General features: G+C 42.2%; 1 protein-coding gene and 1 long non-coding RNA gene across 3 annotated transcripts; both read right to left on the bottom strand.

Annotated features, from left to right (window-relative positions):
- Window positions 1-8,230: 8,230 nt before the first annotated feature.
- Window positions 8,231-9,910, bottom strand: LOC145454360 (uncharacterized). The gene is made up of 2 exons (XR_013920105.1): window positions 9,190-9,910; window positions 8,231-8,302 (listed from the first exon to the last, which is right to left on the bottom strand). It is a non-coding gene; the product is annotated as an uncharacterized LOC145454360 (long non-coding RNA).
- A 2,337-nt stretch (window positions 9,911-12,247) lies between these two features.
- LOC145454363 (uncharacterized) lies at window positions 12,248-19,050 on the bottom strand. Of its 2 annotated transcripts, none has more exons than XM_080332363.1 (3): window positions 17,871-19,050; window positions 15,724-15,893; window positions 12,248-12,770 (listed from the first exon to the last, which is right to left on the bottom strand). In XM_080332363.1, the coding sequence occupies exons 1-3, from the start codon at window positions 18,455-18,457 to the stop codon at window positions 12,415-12,417; spliced, it is 1,113 nt and encodes a 370-aa protein (XP_080188489.1). In that variant the 5' UTR covers window positions 18,458-19,050; the 3' UTR covers window positions 12,248-12,414. The 2 variants fall into 2 exon arrangements, with proteins under 2 accessions (XP_080188489.1, XP_080188488.1); XM_080332362.1 differs by having other exon boundaries at window positions 17,814-19,042.
- Between the last annotated feature and the right edge of the window lie 1,847 nt (window positions 19,051-20,897).

Here is a 20,897-nt window from a genome sequence, read left to right as displayed (position 1 = left end):
AACAGCGGACCGTGGAACAACGGAACATGTAATACTAAACGGCGGGCCTAGAGGAACTGCGGACCGAGCGGACCATAACAAAATAGCTCAAATCTAAACGGCGGAACGGGCGGACCGCGGAACAGGCGGAACTCGCAATACTAAACGACGGGCCAAGGGAAACTGCGGACCGAGCGGACTATTACAAAGATCGTATACCACAGTGGTTCCCAACCTTTTTCGACTCATCGCCCCCTTTTGAAGCTCCACGCCGATCATCGCCCCCCAAATATTGGGAACCGAAAAATGGGCATAAAGAGTGGGATCACCGGCGAGTTGACTAATTAAAAAAGGTCAACTTTTCGGCTCGAACTCGAAATTTAACTTTTACAGCTAAATTTTCGTGAGTTGACTAAATAAAAGGTCATTTCTCTGACTTGACTCCAATCAGGACCGTAACAGCACTTCGCCAGCCCCCCCCCCCAAAAAAAAACGACGTTGGTCTTTGGTCCCATAGAGTGATAAACCAAACCCCAGACCTCCCTCAGCTAGTGGGCGTTTTGTCGCTACATATCAGCTATACCCTATTTCATGTACTGTTTGGTGAGTCACCGTATCTCGCCTACAGGCGCGAAGCGCGAAAAGTTTATAAAATTCATGTTTGAATCGGTCAATATGGTCGGGAATTGCATATATATTGCTATCAATTTTTTATCCTCTTTCTGCTCACGTAATCAGATTTACCGGTAGAGCTGAGTGTGGTATGTTGGAAAAGGTATAGGACCCCTAAATAATAATTGAACACCTTGGGGCGGAATCGTTGTAATATTGACTTCGTTACATGATGCTATTTCATGACCTCATATATTTGCTATGTCAGAAGATATGGAAATCGTCAAAACGTACCAAACTAAAAGACGACATGATTGCAAATTGGTATTTCTTTACTGGCAAATAATTTTATCTTTTGCGGGTTGGCATTTGTCCTGTAGGGGTAAGATCGCCAGGACAGGACCATTAGACGCCAGCCATATATAGACGCCTATCGACAATTAAACATATATGTATGTATATATATCGAAGTTTTCAGTCAGCACAAGACCATTCCTTTTCGGCCAAGGTCTTCTCGCTGAAGACGAACATGATTTCAAATTGGTATTTCTTTACTGGAAAATAATTTTATCTTTTGCGGGTTGGCATTTGTCCTGTAGGGTTAAGATCGCCAGGACAGGACCATTAGACGCCAGCCATATATAGACGCCTATCGACAATTAAACATATATGTATGTATATATATCGAAGTTTTCGGTCAGCACAAGACCATTCCTTTTCGGCCAAGGTCTTCTCGCTGCTGACTGCACATTTCTCGGAGTCGCATGTTACATGGCCTCTAACTTCATATGTCTTGGTGCGTCGCGGCGCAGTAATGGCCGACGCTGAAGTCTCCCACTTCCATAAATCATGCGTATGTTTGTCGAGTGACGGGTACCACAAAATCAGGATATATTAGAATATGAATTCGCGCGCAGCGCGAAAAATCTTTTAAAAGGTTACATGAATTTTCTAAAAAAATACTGTATAATTTATGTTAATTCACGAAACAATTTTGTGCACCCTTCGAGTTCGGGTCCCCACCACCAATTGAAGGGTTTGAGTGCGGCAGTTACGGTCCTGACTCCAATATAGCCGTTTCAACGCGCCATCGCCCCCCTATCGCCCCCTTCGTCAGATTTCGCCCCCCTATCGCCCCTTCGCTATTTTTGCCCCCTAGACCGCCAAATCGCCCCATGGGGGGCGATATCGCCCACGTTGGGAACCACTGGTATACCACCTGAAAATAGTACATTGAACGCTCTCTAGTTTGAAATTTCATGCGTCATATTTTGTGATACGATTGTTGATATACAATGTTATTTCCAATTCTCTACTAGTTGCTGACGATTACCCCTGACGAGTGTCAGCCGACAATATTCGGGTTTATTTCAATATGAATATACTATTCAAAGATCACAATGTACACGGCGGACCGTGGATCAGGCGCAACTCGCACATATCCTAATTTCTCAAAGGGTACCTTTCATTTTGGCAATAAGGAGCATACTAATTACAGATTACAATGTAACGACAATTTAAAGTTACATATTAATACAAAACATAGAGTGCAGGGATATCTAGTTCTAGATATCCCTGATATATCACTGTAAGTTGCCCGATATATGACCATGCGATACAATGGAAAACGACACTTCAGCATGTGACTTTATAAGTATAACACAAAAACTAACCCTCATCTGATACATAACCCTGGAATTAACTGCTAGATATATTCTGACCCCGAGCCTTACCCTAACCCAACTCCAAGTCCAACCCTAACCCACCCATAACTCGTGATTCCACCCACATGCTCACGTGTCGCATGCCCGATAGCCGCATGGCCAAGTGTCGTATGCTATAATGTCGCATGCTGATATGTCCACGGACCATCCCTGTATTGTACAAAACGACATGGAATAAAGAAAAATTGTGTCATTACTATATATATATATCGACTTTTCAATTAGATAAAATAAAAAAGGGCAAAAGAAAACAGGAGACAAAAAGAACATCGAGATAATCAGTTTTGGGTTCGTGTTAAGCGTCTCCAACGTGGGCGGTCGTGGGCGTCTTCAAGCGACAGCCCGCGTTGCGCTAGATCAGTCTCCATTGTCGAGCGCCATGTTCTCCGATTCCAGCCACCTCTGCGCCATGGCTCCGTGGGAATGTGATTAATGATGGCGGCGGCTGGTTGCTCGTCTTGATGCCGCACTAGATGGCCGATTAGGCGGAAGCGTCGTTCAGCTGCCAGTAGACGGCATGGGACCGTTCCTGTGAGTTCTCGCAATGCGTTCTTGGATATATGCTCCGGATGGTGAATGCCGAGTGCATAGCGGAGGAGTGCGTCATAGTTAGCGTTGAGCGTCTTAGCCAGCTTCTCTGTCAGCGTGAGTGCCTCTATTCCGTAGAGAAGAACCTGCTCGACAGTGGCACGGAAGATGCGGGTCTTGAGCTGGGTTGAGGCACTTGAATGGAAGAGGCTATGTAGCCGTCTTGCCGCGCCCCAGGCCTTCGCTCGCCTCGCCTTGAGCGCTTTTCCAGAGTCAGCGACGTCAAAACTCGTTACATACTTGAGATCGATATCTCCCAGTCGAATTGGTGTCGCGTTCTCCGGTAGAGCTGGTATGGCCAGAACCTCAGTCTTCTTGGCGTTGATCTGGAGGCCAACAAGAGCGGCGGAGGCCTCTAGCTGGTTAATGAGGCGCTGTGCCGATGCGGTGTTCGGGGCAAGCAGGGCTAGGTCGTCTGCGTAGGCAAGAATACCTACGTGGATTGCCTCGCGAGTCGTACGCGTGCGCGTTCCTTGCCGTGGCCGCCATTCAAAGAAGTTCGTAGTATCCGGGAAGGCCGTTCGTAACACGAAGTCAAGGATGACCACGAACAAGAATGGTGCCAGGGTGTCACCTTGAAGCACACCAGCCGAAGTGTTGAAATCTCCGCTTGGGCCGTCATCTGTTCGGACTCGCGGACTCGGAGTTGGAAGCAGGCCGACCAAGAGCAGCCTGGAAAGCCATCGGTGAATTAGTTGGCTTCAAGAGGACCCGCGTGAAGGCCTGTACGGAAGACCTCGCAGCACACTTCGAGACCCTGTTATCTACACCTGCACCAGACATCGATGTGCTCGTTGCATCGCCTTCACTAGCAGCAAATCCTCTAGCGATGAATACAACCCTGATCACGCTAGGTGAGCTCAAGACAGCCATGCGTGGAGTACCACAATTCAAGGCCACCGGCACGGACGGCATCCCAACGGCTGCTTACACCTCGGGCGTTACACCTGTGCTCCTCGACGTCATGAATGGCGTCCTCGAAGGCGGCCCGGTGCCCCCCGAGTGGCTCGAGAGCGAGATCGTCCCTATCTACAAGAAAGGCGCTGCGAATGACCCAGCGAACTACAGAGGCATCTCCCTGATGCAGACCGCTGCCAAGCTGTTCGACCGAGTACTGCTCCTTCGCATACGTGAGCAACTCTCTACCAAGCTCCTGAATGCTCAGAATGGATTTCGACCATCTCGCGGTACAACAGAGCACATCCTGGCACTGCGCACAATCATTGACACCTGCCGCTCACACAAAAAGAATGTTGTGGCCGTCTTCGTTGATTTCGCGAAAGCCTTCGACTCGGTCTCGCGCCCAGCCATGGCGGAGATCCTCAGATTCTATGGAATTCCTGAAGTGATTACGTACGCCATTATGGCCCTCTACACTGTGTCGTTACTAGACGTTGGAGAATGACATTACTAGACAAATTTTTTAACAAAATATAGGCTTCTACAAAGTCCAGGAAAGAAACACCTGAGAAAATTGCGAGATGCGCCTAATCCGCTCGGTCCGCAGTTTTGTATTGCGGGTTCCGCAGTCCGCTCGTTTATAGTTGACCAACGCTTACCCGATATTTCCAGCATGCTGGTACCATGCTGACTTTTACATCCATGAGCGCTTCGAGCAGTGGTGCGCTGGCTGTACCCGCATAAAAAATAACCTGCATCAACTGTCTGCTTATCCTACAAGCCCAGATAACGCCAATAATAACTGAGGACAAATGTTGTTTCAATCGTGTTCATTTAATCAAGCATCACATTAAACATATTGTTGGATGTTTTCGATGGCTATATTATCGAGTAAGTCAAGTTGAAAAACACTACGAAATCATGATACGGCACTTTTGCATCCATGGCAGAATACATGTCGTGAATGTGAATCCATCGTACCTCGCTATTTGATCTCACACTTGCCTTGCAAGTGTGTGGAATTTTGTTGGTGATGGAGCCTAGGTCGACTGATAACTTGGGACGGTTGACGGGCATCGTATGTAACTTCGTAGCGTATATATAGGCTTTCGAAATCTAGGTAAATTAAGGCAAGGGGTGTGTGGTGTGTTGTGACTTGTGACCCATCGCAAGGCTTTCGTTCATGACTGTTACCGGGTTCCACAGTCTACCAACCATAACGTTCATGGAATGTGCGCAAGAATGCTAATTTTGCGAAACTGTTTGAATATTGCGATGAGTTAGGCCTATTGATGTTCATGATGTGATAACGGTCGAAACCTTTCCTCAACGTACGTAATCTGGCATTCCATTCCACCGAATAATTCACAGGAACTCTGAACAAATCTTTTCTGTCGGTTAAATAGATCATTTCACGTATCATGCGATAATTGTCTTGGCATTTTGTTTTCTCTAGCGTCACCGTGACACATTATAATATTGTCAGTAATAAGGACTTAGCCTGTTCATTACTTTAGAACAGGGGCTGGCAACCTTTTGTGTTCAGTACAGCGTGCGAAAATGTCAAGAAATGTCCGATTTTTATCGGCTTGCGTGCCATACATTTAATTTATTAATATTTGACGTTTCCAGCAAGGAATACGACCAACCGTTTATCTGCAGCTAGCAACGGCATCCGTTACGCCAGTGGTTCTTGGATTTTATTGGACGCGAAGGGAATAAATTTTGATCACTACCGCACCCGACCTATCGCTTACATCAGGGACGGGCAACATACGGCCCGTGAAATGATTTTGACCGGCCAGCAGAGAGTTTCTACCCTGAAAGTGAAATTATATTCTGAAAGTATTGACAAATTTGATGCGTCACAGAATCCAAGTTTGCCAACCTGAAAAAGATGGACATGAAACTATTGATCTGTTCGGGTGTACATGTATTTTCGACCATAAAACTAACGAGACAAGGCTACTTTCCAATATAATTGATGTTCACTTGCAGTCTAAGGGTTTATAGATACGACATGCAGCCAGAGTTCAAATAACTTGTTGACAACTTTGACCGACCGCAGATGGATTGACTTCAACAGCTACTGATTTGTTTTGCTTTTTTTGTGTTATTCATGGTGTTTGTCGACTATTATGGTCATTTACACCAGGCCGACATTTTTCATTTTTATTTCATAACTGCCGACTTGTAGCACGGCCCACTTCTAAGCATTTTGAGAGACGCCACTTACGCGGATTTGGTGGCGAGGAGGAGCCAGGCTACAGCAGCCTCAGCTACTCTTAATATATTTATTAGATACTATTTTTGGTGTCTATGCCTTAAACTCAAAGATTACATTAAATACGATTTATTCCTTATGTAGGTGGATAACATACGCGATTAATGTATGTATTCTGTGATCCGGCCCGAGAAGTACTTCAATCTCCCGTATCCGGCCCGCCGACCGGAGATATTGCCCGCTCCTGGCTTACCTGTACGTATAATATTTACATAAATTTTTTCAGTCGCGCAATAATCGATCTTCTGTGGTCGATTTGGTCGTCTCCAAGTCCACTGTGTTCGGTGCCATATCCAATAAGTGACAGGCCAATCAGTGTTGTTACGATGATACGGTCTTATCATGATGAAAAATATGCCCATCCCTGTATCATTCAAGTCGGTTTGATGTCACATCAAGGTTGGTGTGACACTAGATTGGTCTGCAAAGGCCGTGGTAAAGCGGTAAAAATTGTAGTTGCTCCAGATATATTGGAATCGCTTGCACACCAGACGGAACTAAAAGAATATCTCCTTCCGAGAGGCGAACACGATTCCAAATCAGCGTTTAGACACGGGGCTCATTATTTATCTCGGCGGGTCTGATTTGATACGTGTGGCTCAAGCTGCGAGCGCTGGACTATTCGGCGCTGGTCACTTCGGCGCCTTGACAGTGGACATATCAATGTCGAACGTTTTGGCCGGCATGCGGCGGTTATTTTGTTTCAAGGTTTTATCGCTGCCAATCATTTTGGCAAACCATACACCGCACGGGAGTCGCATGGTCGCATGTTGTCCGGAAATTCATTTCTAGGCCGTGTCTTCTATAGCGTGAAAATGCCCTGCGCCGGAATGCCGGTTCATAAGTTGCGCTCCCGTAGGTTGCACAGTGCACAGCGACACTCCTAGACTAAAGCGTCCAATTAGTTTCATATGATATTCGGTTCACGTTCTTTCATAACGGTTGACTCATTTCTGTACATTATGCATACCTCTTAAAAACAGTTTCTATATGCGTATATATTTATTAATTTATATATTTATTTATTGGGGATTCCCACTTATAATGAAGACATCAGGTTCCGATAAATCGTGCGGAGCGCAGAAAATAATTCAAAATAGGTAAAATATACTCTAAAAGACTTTAATTTATGTTGATTTACGAAATAATTGTGGATCGCCTACGAGTTTTATACATTTTGGAAACTTCTATTTCACTTTTTGCAAAAAACATGGTCTCAATACGTCGTTTGCGTGAAATCATTTGGCGTGCCATGAAAAATCATTTCGCGTTTACCGACCCCTGCTTTGGAAATTACTAATGCATAAAAAAGCTTGTAGTACATTCTAACGAATAATAAGCGTGGCATTAGGAATTCATTTGCGTTAAGTGACTCGTACAGGAAAATCATTCTTTTTGGGACTGCTACTATTTCCCACTTGGTAGGAGCGAACAATAGTTCTGACGCGACACATTGGTTTATATACTGAAACCTTATAATAGGTTTCAATTACCAAGAACTCACGGCGAAGCAAAATTTTGCATCAAGGAAAACAAATTTACAACGTGTTTTATTTTTGCGCCACGCTCACAAATGAGCTATATACCTTTATCCAATATCCAAACGGTATCTATCTATGCGTTCAAAACTTGTTATGCACCGGCGGTACGTATAGGTCTAGAGTTCATGAGCTATCCGCTTCCAAGCCATATTCAGGTAATTATCACTGTGAGATTGGTCATCACATCGTGAAAAATACACGAGGTAACAGACTCAACACCTACAAAGAAATAGATTGAAGATCTGAATCCATATGGCGATATGAGCAGCGCCCCAACAGATATGGCCATTGCCATATAAAAGGACGATTCGGTATTGCGTTGCTAGTACTTATCAGCGACTTACAGACGGACACTTCGATTCCCGGATTTTTTAAACAGAATCCAGTCGGCTCGGGTCAGACTCAAAATTCGCACCCATCGGTGTTGCGATAGCGAATCTCATTATTACGTCACTCCAGTTTGGAAATATGCATCCACGGTAGTTTCTACCGACTAAAATATTCCGATGACTGTCGTGCTGCCGAAGATAAGACATCCAACTCCCGTCCGGAGAAAGACGTACTACTGAACGTATACACCAGTAGGACGATCAACTCCGAACAAAAGTCAAATTATTCAACAAATCAAAGAGTTTCTTCGTTGATGGATAAATGCCGATAAGTCGAAGCATGAACTGAAAAGTAAAATCAAAAAATAGAAACACGGCAAATTCAATATAGTCATTGTTAATTGGGAAAGCTGTTTTGTTGACATAAAATCATCCGGCTAATAGACTGATGAATGAGCGCTGTCAGTGGTCTCATGTGCGCTGCTATAATCGTTCATTCGTATTGGCTATTGCAATATGTAGGCTATACTAGAGCATAATTGTCCTGAAATCTTATACCCACAAATATACCAGGATACTTATAGTCTGTTTCTGTCGATGAATCCATTCAATTTTCCGAAACACATAGATTGTATACAATACAGAGGAGCACAAGTGCTATTTGTGTGGAGATTGTAAGCAGATAGCGCCATAAGCCCCACGAAAAGTTGACAATGCGCGCCGTCACGCAAACATGAACATCCTCGACCTCGATCCAAATCGTGTCGGGGGCATTGAAGCAAGAGGCAACGCCGCTCAGAAACGCAAGCCAATAAATCGCAGACGAAGCTTGAAGCGCGTTCAAGCATACCGCGGATATTTCAGTTTTGGGCCAAGTTCAGAATACATTCATATCCAGTAAGCAGTATTCAACTAGAGTACTCGGAAATATTTAGAAACTTGCAAAATCCATTTGGGAACCCTGACCTGTCCGAATTTTTTACGCCATGTATACAGTAAGCCTCTTAACAATGCATCAACAAATACCGACTATATTCAAATCATTTTCAAGACAATATCAGAAGTGTATCAGAATTGAGAACAATCGAAACATACTATCAATCATCCAAAGTGTGATTAAAATTGATTTATTATATGTAATCACGCGATTTAGCGACAATTTTGCAATCAAAAAGGTCCACCGATCTCGATGCAAGCAAGGCAATTACTACCAATGACTTTATTAGTCTTACCGTGAGCATTTACTCTGTTGGAGTTTCCACATTAAACCGACGATGCATAAGTAGCTCCTCAATCGCTGGCAACCAATTGCAATCTGCCGCCACGTTCGCCGTCCTCAAAAGCTGAGGTATGTATGATACAGGTAATGGATACTGCTTCGCAACACTGCACACGCCGAATTAGGCGTTCTTAACTCTCTTGAAACTAGACGTCCACACGGTACGAATCAACAAATGCTCTGCCCCAGCTTATGAGGGAAGAAGGAGTTAATGTTGTTGGATTTTTTCGGGGTGATGTTCCGCTTCGTCCATTTTTCCGTCTCTCATAGACATTGAGTAATAGCGAAAGACAATGTTAAAACCGATAAACTCTTCAGCATCAATTTTGTTTCGTTGTTAAATGAACACCCGAATCCCAAAGAATTACAATAGAAAATCGCCCAAATATTTCACGAATGAAATACAATACTGAAATGCGTTCCGGCAGATTGCCACTCACACATATGTAGGCCTACTGGCCATGAAGAGGAATTACTGCGAAATTGTTTTAAGATTCACTGCCCACGCCCATATCATGCTAATATACACTAATCTGAGATCTATGGAACAAAAGTATCCTATACAGGATTAAAAAAATATTTAGAGTTGGGCCATGTTCAGTTAAAAGCAAGTGGAGGTACATAACATACATCTTAGATAGAGATACTGCAAATAGACTATAAAACGATTTCCAGACGAAGAAACACTCTATATACAGGCGGATCTGTTTCATACCGCTATTATTAAAATGGTTTTCGTCAGAAAAATAATCTATGTACTGTATAGTATCCTAGTGTTATAACGTTTGCAGTCCTTATTCTCTGACTATGTTTGTCGGATAGCAGTAGTTCCGTAATCAATTTATTCCTTACAAACCCAAGGCAACGATTAATAGTATAAACATATCTAAATTAGGTAGCAGCACCATATTTTGGAAGTCCGTATTCCCTAGTTTGCAGGTGTAGTTTTGATAACAGCGTAAATTATATATTGCCGGAACTTTCGTCGACTTCTGGGGCTAATGCGCTCGGCTGATTATTTGACGGATCGGTGCCTCTATATTCTTCGCATTGGGGTTTTAAAACAAAAGACCGCAAAAATGCGAACCAACGAAGCGCGAAAAAGCGGGTAAAGTTTTGACCCGGCCGTACCATATGAAAATTCAATAGCCGATACTTTTCGGAGCCTAAAATCTGAAGGGCTTGTTGCGTTTCTTGCGAGCTAAATTGAAACCGATCGACATATCTTTCGGTTAACGCTATTGACAATTGGAAATTCGTATTCGTGCATTTCGACGCGCGTGACTGCAACCAACGTACTGGCTGCAAAATTCTGTTAACTATGTGTTAGTTAAAGGATATGTGTCTAGCAATCGCAAAATCGACCCTGATGCATGTAGGCCTCGCCCAAAATGGATGATATATATTATTTCATCATGAAGATGCAAGATCCCATAAGGATCCGGGCACGATGAAGAGCCATGTCCTATAACAATGAAACTGATCGCCGCTAATATATGCGATGTCCTGACAAACGGGGAAGCAAACATGAAAATGTCTCAAAGACAACCATTTCAATATACTGTGATGTGATTACGCGACACCTCAGCGCATACGCTTTCCTAGTTTTTGATATTGAGCATTGGTGACGTGGCACAGAGAATATTCCGGGCAAGCTCGAGGTCACAAGTAGGCCTGCTTGAATTTTTCATTGGCTCACACTATAGGCTCACATTTATAGCTGAACCATCTTCACGGACGCGTTACAGCTCAGGCACACTACATTTCATGCCAAAATATTTAAATCATACCATGCAGTTACTTTGAACAGGCAATTGAAGCAGTTAGGGACGAAGCCCTTGCATGAGCTCGCATAGGATAGCGGAATGAAGGATTTAACTGTATTGTGATCTTTAACATGTATTGAGTGGACTGTCAGTTTGCATCAACAAATATCTATCAATTTACACATATAAATTATATCCGTGTAAAATACTATAATATTGAATTGACATGAATTTGGCGCGAATGACCATGGTCGTTCGAGCAAAGGCTGTCGGAACTTTCAGCAGGAATATTTTAGGCTTCAAGTGTCAGAACAATGAATATTACAAATGTTCTCGATGCGTGGGACGTAGCTGGGATGAAAATTAGCTAAAATAGCAAAACGATTACAGCAATTACATACCATCGGATTTAGACAACAACGTAACTAACAGGCATGACTCCACAATATCCAAACCGAAAATTTGAGGGTAGAGGAGGCATTTTAACCCCTGACTGTATAGGTGTAATTATGAAGTTATTTTCGATCATATGCCTATACTCACTTTCACTGACAATCGATTCAGTATTTTTTATGAGAGAAGCGTTTCTGTATGTTACTTTATATTTTGCCACACGAAATCAGAGCGAAAGATCAATTATTACTATCAGCTATATAAAGATTTTTGCCGTTTCCCTTTTTCGCGCATTCCATGTTTGGCGTCGATCTTACCCGTTGGTCTTCAGACGCTGACATTGATTCTGACGAATGATGCGAGTCTTTCAGTCTTCAAGCAACAACCGCACTGGAGTACAACAGGCCGTGGCCTTTACGAGGGTTAACCCTCGCCAGTCCATTGATATTCGCAAGTAGCGCGCCCCATACTCGCGGGGTATGTGGGGTTATATTTTTAGAAGATTTATAGGGTGATAAATTATTGGGCCCAAAGCGCGAGAGAGTGAGCGAATTTTGCAGTTGTCGTGGATACGTGACCTTCGCAAACGTGAATAGCAAGACTTACGAGTCAGAATAGGCGGATATGCATTTCTACACTTTTAGCCAAAACTGACGATGACCTTGATGTATATTGGTTGCTCGCTGGAATTTCATGCTGAAGGTTTTACCATGCATGATCACGGAAAAGCGTAGTATGCCTTCACATTATTCTAAAAATCTAATACGTTGCACCCGGAAAATTATCGACGTACTGCACATAAGATCTTGAAAAGTTCCTAACTCCCTTCAATAAATCATCCACACTCGATTATGTTATATACAACTCTTGTAAATGAACAGTTACATTTGAGAACGAAGTGATACTTTAGAAATGGAGCTCTTGCTCCCGCTTTCGTTCGACGCGACGCGGCATAATAAATATATTACTTATATCAACAAAAGGCTCGCATGCACATCAAGAGGTAATTTTCGGACATTTCAATGTACTTCTAACATGAACTTGTCCTCTGGGAAAGGATTTCCGATGTTCATGTCATTCTGCTGTGTGTTGTATCGTTGCTCCTGTCCCGCGGCAGTGCAATCGTCTGATGAAGTGGAGTGAATGATGGAGTCATTCTTATTGCGTGCGGTGTTTTGGTATGACGCATCATGGTTTGGTCTCTCCGCGCTTTCCCAGTCGGTAGATGCGAATATTTTCTTTTCCTTGACCGGTTCAAATAGGACCCCTTCCGCGCCGTCTGGGCTGAAGGAATACGGTGTTTCCTTCCCGTGCATGATCACTGATCCTGGGATTCCGTTACCTTGAGTCCAACCGGGGCCACGCATCCCAAGATCTATTGAATTATACAGACACCAGGCAACGAAGCATGAAGAAATCGCCATTTATACATATCGTTATGGTAATTACTAGGTACGAATATCATATGGAAGTCATCAGGTAATAACTATGAATCCAAATATTCCGATTCTTCGAACTCCTGATTACAGCTGTGTAAAGCCGGGGCGTACAGGGTGGATTCGGTATTGAAAATTAAAAGATATGGTCAAATCAGGTAAAGCCTCGTCGTCACTTATTTTCAGCCTAGAGCTGGATGGATAGGCTACGTACCATCCTTTATTCTGACCTTGAGCCACCTCACAATGGGGACATATTGACTTGCCCTCAGGAAGCCGACGATAACTTGGTACTCATTAACTTATAGGCTTAATCAGGCACGCTCGTGTCATGATTATTAGAATGTCACTTGCACGAGATGAGTGAAAATAAAAACAAATGGGTCACGTGACTGGCTATAAGATAATTGTCATTACCAAAAATAACACTAAAGTCAGTCGAGGCCATCAAGTAACTGGGTTGCAAATGGGCGTTGGCGTGTCTGGATACGGAAAACGTGCTATACCTCGATTTACGGAAAAGCTGCACCGGCAGCTAGCATGCAATTGCGGGTCAGATCTCTAAGTAGTGATATTTGTGACACATATTTAAAAATGAAAAAAATATATGTCTCACTGTCCGCCAACAGGAATTGTTTGAACTTGAGTTCAAGCCCATGCTCAAAAATGTATAAGAAAATGTCTTCTTCGGGGTTTGAAATACCCTCCGAACCAAGCTCGAGTTGATGAAATATAGTTCATATAGTACCCCGTAAAGTCCGATCATATTCGCAACTATAATATCCCTGGTTGTATGTATATATTTTAACGAAAATCCCACGGAATATAAGTTTATATTAGATGCAACAGATCCCAATCAGTTACTAACCAGTCAGAGTCCACAAAAATTCGTTAATCGGCCAGATAAGGGAAATTCAAACATCTATCTATAAAACTGGTTGTTCAGAAATCAAACGCGAGCTCCGTCTGGTGGAATACGTTACGCAACGAAATTACTTTACGTGAGTCACCAACCACACGTCAAGTCTAAACATGAACGTTTCTCAGAGTAAGAACATCGCCACTACTTTAATGAACTTGTTGACCGATAATGGGTATGTTTCCGTACATTTGGGAATTGCGACTAAACCATACGCTTGATTTTAGGGATTTGTATTGTTAGACGAACCCCTTAAACCCCCTATATCAGGGATCACCAACGCGGTGCCCGCGGGCCCCAGGTAGCCCGCGAAGACCAGATGAGTAGCCCGCGACCCTGTGCTAAAATAGATCGAATAACAGTTTTTACCAATATTCGTCAGATTATTACCAGTGAGCTTTTAAATATATAGATTAATTTAGCTATTCTTGTTTGAATCACACTTAACATGTAGCTTACAAATGACAATACATATTATATGTAAACACTTAAAATGATGATATCAAATATCCTCAATTACAATTAGTATTATACCAATATGTAATGGAAGACATAGGATACGGCGCACTGCCCATACAGGTGACATGACGGAATGGCATCTACGGTCTTCTTGAAATGTCGACGGGGTTCGGTTATGGTAGCTCGACGTCAATGACAATACCAAAGTAGTAAACAACATTACTATTCGGTAGCATGTGGCTGTGAAGTACTAGCAGATATTCAATATCTGTATACCCATTACGTATTTCATCTTTTGACACAGCTTGTTTCTCTTACACTCAACGCAATTTAGTACCATATCTCTAACTTTCTGTAATCGTTGCTGCTGTCCGGTATAGTGAAATCTGTCATGTCTGGATGCTGAACAGTTGGAGATTGGAATTGTAACTCCGCAAAATGACTTTGACTTCAAAGTCCCCCAGGCTGCAGCAAACTTTTGATGCCTAGTCGACACGGAAAAGTACAATGGTGTATGCGCAGTGCGCACTTGCGCAGCAGCTATAAAGGTTGCAAGCGCGTTTGGTTAAACGTATCGTTGTGTATCAGCCTTTTCGGGCATGAAATTCATCAAAAACAAACACAAAACACGCCTCACTAATGCACATCTGGAACACTCACTCAGAGTTGCAGTGCCAAGTTGCATACCAGAGTACAGCGCACTAGTTTATAACATGCAATGCCAGGCTTCTCACTGACTGATATAGAAATAGATAACGTGATGTCCAGTCTAAAGTGTGGCATGATTTATTTTAAAACTTGAGTTTACTGTTGTGTATAATATATACCAACATGAGGCGAAGTAATTCATGATTTCTTAAAAAAATCCTAATGGCGAGCTAGTTGAAATGAGATGTTTTGGTATTGTTTTGTGGTATTCATTGGTGTTTGTCGACTACTATGATCATTTGCACCAGGCCGATATTCTTCATTTTTCCGTAACTGCCGTCTCATAGCACGGCCCACTTCTAGGATTTTTGTAGTACATCGCTTACGCGGATGAGGCGGCGAGAAGGAGCCTAAATAAACCTCCTTCTGAAGTCGACCTCGATTGGATTCGAACCCGCATTCATTGGTGTTGCACCCGTGGATTATACCACTGCGCTGTCTTCCCACATAAGATGTTTTGATTCAAAAAACTCTCTTACAAGTCTTACCGCAATGTGATTCCTGCCCAGTGCTATGAATACCAAAGCGGAAATACAGTCTGTTCCGGGTAAAGGGCGGGAGTAAATTGTAGCCTGTCGCTTCAATTAGTACTCAAGAAGTAGCTCTTGGTTGCAAAAAGGTTGGTGACCCCGGCCCTATATCATATCTGCTATGTCATGACGGCAAAACAATACTTGGATAAGGAAAACAAAACCACCTGCGTTGTAGTCGCCAAACAAACATTATTATCAACAACAGCAACAACACGCCATGAAGTCGTCTATATCTTATCTTCATGTTGTTCCATTAGATAAAACAACATTTACCTAAAATCCCTGGATGTGAGACGTAATTCTTGCAGTCATCTTGCTCTATCACAGACCGTCTACAGTCAACAATTGCAGAATCTACCGAAGAATCCGACCTCAAGTCACAGCTACTCTCCGTGGTTTCGGAGTACTTATGCGGGAGATATGGAACGCAGCCGTAGCAGTCTCTGCAACAACAAAACAAGGTGCGGTTGTGAGGTCTCAGAAATGTGTGAGCTGTTCGTTGTGATGCGACCATGACTTTGTTTGTATAGTTGTGAAACAGTTTAGGCAATTTGGTGACCTTATGTATTGGATGTCAAGAGCTTGAAAAAATGTCTGGTTTTTCTAAGTATGGTTTGATGTTAGGTAGCGGAATGATCCCATCTATCAGACGGAGCCCTAGATATGACTGCAGTAATAATCACAAACAATTAGATGCGGGTGTAAGATTGAATATATTTGGAGCCCAACGTCTGAGAACACTGGACAGAAAGCTAACGGAAAGGACGTTTAGGACACATCGATAAGACGATTTTGTAATAGGCAAGATTTTCTGCTTTCATCTATTCGTCTACGTATCCATGTTGCGAGTGCCTTGCAAATTTGCAAAAATTATTTCAGATCTTCAGTTTTTACCAGATCAGAATACGTTATCAATCATAAATGGCAGTGGATATATTCGTTTGAATGACTTAATCAAACCGAATCTATAAGAGAGAAGAGAACGTACAGCAAAGTAGCCTTCATTGAAAAGTGAGATATGTAGACTATATCTTATGTCTTTCTTAGTTGGTTAATATGTTAAGATTTATCTATAGATATCCTATAGGCTGCGCCCGGGTTCGAAGAAATTTCAAACCAGAAAAGTTCAATTCACATCATTTTTAGGTAACACCAACTGCAGCTTGTACATAGGATATCGATATTTGAAGATGACGTTAAAATCTCAGTGGTTGCATGACATCTAGGGTCCTTCTATGGAAAGATAAGGGACTACAGTGCATTCACTTCTCTATATAGCATGCGAATGAACATGAATCATAAATCGGATCGTAATCCCACTTTGAAATGAACGTAATCACAATTGTTTTCCGTGACGTGAACACCAAAGCTCACCTGTGTATTGTTTCTGCGCGAATGCACTTGTCGATAATTTCCTACTTATTAATTTCGACCACTTAATTACCGGGTTCCCGAGACATGTCTCTAGTTCAGATGATCACAAGTTTATACACTCGCCACATAGCTCCATACCTCTCACTAAAGTTACGTGTGGCCGAAATATTTCAGACAATCACAATCAACACGGGAAAGCCCCAGAGAGTGATCAAAATAGATTTCCCTTCTTGCCGAAGTATTTTGTTGTGGCGTAAAATATTGCTTGACAAGCCATTATCTCCCAAATCTCAATTTTTTGTTGAGTCAGCTATCTACAATCACAGAACACGGTGTTTTGGTTTACCCGATCGGGGAATTCGTATATTCCTTCAAGCTCGTAATAAATATACTGGGGGTGAGGTCACCTTGTATTAATATAAGATAAAAAGCAAGCATTTTGATCTGTTTTGGGCAGGTCGTCGCACAAAGTAAACTGTTAGCTCGTCGTAGGTAGCAGGACGACTACACCACGATCCACGAGTTACCTAATTTAACTAATTGAAATGAATTTTTTTCAATATCGATCGAACAACGCAATGAACAACATTCCACTTGATATGCCACACTAGCGTCAATACAATACAATAGCATCAGTGCGAAAAATGAACATGTTATGTAGGCAGGCAACATATAGATAATGCTGATGAAATATATTGGGTTATTTGGAAACTTGACCCAGAGCTTTCTCCAAATATACTTTATGCGATTCATTGGAGCATGTGGGAAAAGCAAGTAGATCTGGATACATTGTCGTTATCGATATGAATATCCATTAATTATAACTGATTCTGAACAACAGAAATTGCCGACAGCGTGTCTCAAGTATCATCTTTACTCTAAAATAAGGTAAATATCTATCGTCAATCTCTTGATTTTAATATATTCAAATACAGGCGTCTAGTAGAGGTAATCAATAATCACCATCTTCGCTATACCTACATACTCACTGCGACTGCGCATAACCATGTTGAAAATGTGGCGGATCTCGCAAGTCTGTTCCTAACCTGTTTCCGCCCTCGGGTTGAATACTCCCACCGTAATATATCTCTTGATCCAGTCTAGCATTCGGGTATTGTAGTGTATTACAGTCAGCCAAAGCCATATTTCTGTTCGATTCTACCGCGGAGGGGTGATACTGTCCATTGTAAATAGCCATTTCTTCTTCTCCCTCTTGGTGCAATAGTCCAGTTCTTGCTTTTATGCTCATGACGTATTTTAGCAGATTTTCGTTTTTGGTTTCTAGAAATCGGTTACGTTCGACTAGCTGGTTGACTCTATTCTCCAGAAACATCATTTTTGCCTTTTTCCGATCCCTCGCGGCTTGAGCAGATTCCCGATTTTTCAATTTCTTGCGGAGCTCTTTGTCTTTTATGTGGTCGAACGTCTTTCGGGGTGGAATCTGGTAATGTCCGTATTGTAGCATGGAGATATCGTCCACCTGGTAATTCTTGAGGGACGACCAACACTGACTTTCTCCAATGTCATTCCTGCCTGAAACACCATCTTCGATTTGGAATTGTTCTCCATGGCAATTCTCGGGATAATTAATACTCTTCGAGGTTTCCGGAGAGCTGTCTAAGCAATCTTCCATAATGAAACGTGGATCATTCTACTTGCGACGTGGATTTGTTAGCGCTCATATGGGATTGGAAAATAGTAGAGATGATATTAGATAAAACTCTCTGTGAGAATGAATGCATCGCAGGCCAGTTGATCGTTATCAACGAGAAATGGAATTAGATGGAGCGACTTTATATAAACAAATTTTTTCTAAACTTGTCCGTATGACTTAGGTTTGGGAGACAAACTATTTCTCAACCCAGGGTAATTTCTATCACCGACACCAGGCTGCAATTAGTAATAACTTAAATTCAAGTTCACAAACTAAACCCATAAGGGAGTAGCATGCATCCATAATTTCTTACAGTTCTCAAAATACACATAAATCACATCAATTGCACTATGTTACCTATAATGTACAAAATACCAACTTTTCACGAAAATGAGAATCTACCTGTACCCATTTGAGGAAAACATCTGATCAAGCGAATGAAACTTTTAATCAAACATAGTCCGGAAGAATCATGCCTACGGAACTGTGTACATCCTGCCTCAGTGACACCAAGACTTGCCTGTATTCGCCTAATTCGTCCAAGACAGTGATTTCATTATTGATGCATGAAAACTTTTTCCATCATTTTGATTTACAGACATGAAATTGAACTCACTATAAGAAAGTGATCAACGGCGCAATATCTGAGAAAGAAATGAACATTGATATACGTCATGGAATTCCGTCCTATCAAATGCGAGTTCAATCCAAACGTTCACTCAAAGTAATTATCTCAAGGGTCATTTTACGGGGGAAGCAACTTCTAATCTGATTTCTAATAGCACTGAGCTATGACGCGACTTCTAAAAATACTTTGCCATCATATTCTAAAGACTTTTCGCAGGGAAGCGACATGCAAACATAATAATTGAATGAAATGATTGGTGGCTTCCTAAGCCAAATCCGTTCCGCTGTGTCCATACAAAATGATTCCCATATATTTATGCTACATTATCAAATCTGCAGTTCTATTTAACCGGCCTTGTTGTCGATCCCAACATGTTTTGAGAGGCTTAAACTGGCCTTGCAGGTCGCATCGTCAAATGTTAGAGTGCTTTTTGTGAATACTTTCCCCATAAAGATTGCATTGGAGGGTTTTTCGCGAATAAAAAACGGAGTAATCGTTCTTGTGTCAAGTAAGTTCACAATAAGTAAAACAAGCTCATATCCACCGCTCAATGTTTCCCATGCGGTAAATATGGTTTGTGTGGTTTGTGGGAACATGAACTGACGCAAAAGTTCCTCCATAAGCAGCCAGAGATTTTGGGAGCTGGGCTCATACCGTCACCTGCAGCGTAAACTCACTACTCAGTTACTGAAACATGATTATATTTTCTACAGGCGATGAAGGTAATGAGTTACCAATGCACTTCTTCATGGGGGAGAGCCTGACATTTGAACAGTGCAAATGATTAGGCTAAATGCGAACTCGAAGTATGAAAACCATCTTAGCAAACTCGCGAGCCTGTTACCGCAACAGTCACAAACTGCGAAGTCGCGAATCTGATGTGTTGCTCCGTCAATCAAGAATGATAATAATCTGTCGCCGTTAGCCAGCTGCTGCCGTTAACCAGCTATTGTACTCGTAGATGACTTTAATATAGTTTAAAAATGGACGAATGCGGGCGAAGGGTAAAAAAACCCTAACCATACATTCTATATCAGCAACTGACAATTAGCTTACATGAACAACAAACTTGCAATTACCCAGTAGGTTGAGCCATAGTAATTACTCTGATGATGGAACGTATCGAAACAATAGTCAGCTATAGCTGAATGAAACTATATTACTATACTAATTGCACACTGCCGAATATACATAAATATATTTTATGGATCACATACTTATGGCTTCGGGTTAATTGTATATCCTTCATAAAGCGAGAATGAACGGGGTCCTGCTAAATTTCAATCTCCAGCGTAATATTCAAAAGACAATTTCAGCGAACCCAATCTTCACTGGTCTGTACAATTCATTCCTTACATTTAGCCGACTACTTCTCTCTGCTCAGTGCTCATTCATTCATTTGTTCGTTTATTCATATTTTTATCGATTCAAAAATCCACATGATTGCGATAAAACAAAAGGATGGGAAGGGTGTACGACTGTACGTACGTACAAACGACTTGGAGTAGTCTTTCAATCACCCAGCCACCTTGTCCTGTAGAGCATATGTAAAGAAGAGGCATACACGCTGAATGTAAAGTAACAGGTATAACATAAAAAGACAGGAGATAAAATGAAGAGGTCCGCTAAGCGAGCACTGGCCAGGAGCATCATGTCAACCTGCCTCTTCAGCGATAGAAATGTCATTGACGTTATCGGCTCAAACTTCTCCCGGAGTTCCTCCCGTAAATTAGTTACAGGGTCACCGTAAATCCATTATGCTTGAATTTCCATCAGTATGGTTGAGAATAT

The sequence above is a fragment of the Botryllus schlosseri genome, chromosome 13 (assembly GCF_051294905.1).
Source record: "Botryllus schlosseri isolate E-star chromosome 13, Bs_hap1, whole genome shotgun sequence".
NCBI classification, from domain to species: Eukaryota; Metazoa; Chordata; class Ascidiacea; order Stolidobranchia; family Styelidae; genus Botryllus; species Botryllus schlosseri.
Note: the sequence above shows the minus strand (reverse complement) of the source record. Positions and strands in the feature narration are given on the sequence as shown.

Excerpts from the sequence above, each read along its gene's own strand:
- LOC145454363 (XM_080332362.1), bottom strand. The coding sequence starts at position 18,457 with ATGGAAGATTGCTTAGACAGCTCTCCGGAAACCTCGAAGAGTATTAAT. Across the intron at positions 15,894-17,813 it reads CATGGTTATGCGCAGTCGCA|AGACTGCTACGGCTGCGTTC; the intron begins GTGAGTATGTAG and ends TTGTTGTTGCAG. Across the intron at positions 12,771-15,723 it reads CTCACATCCAGGGATTTTAG|ATCTTGGGATGCGTGGCCCC; the intron begins GTAAATGTTGTT and ends ATAATTCAATAG.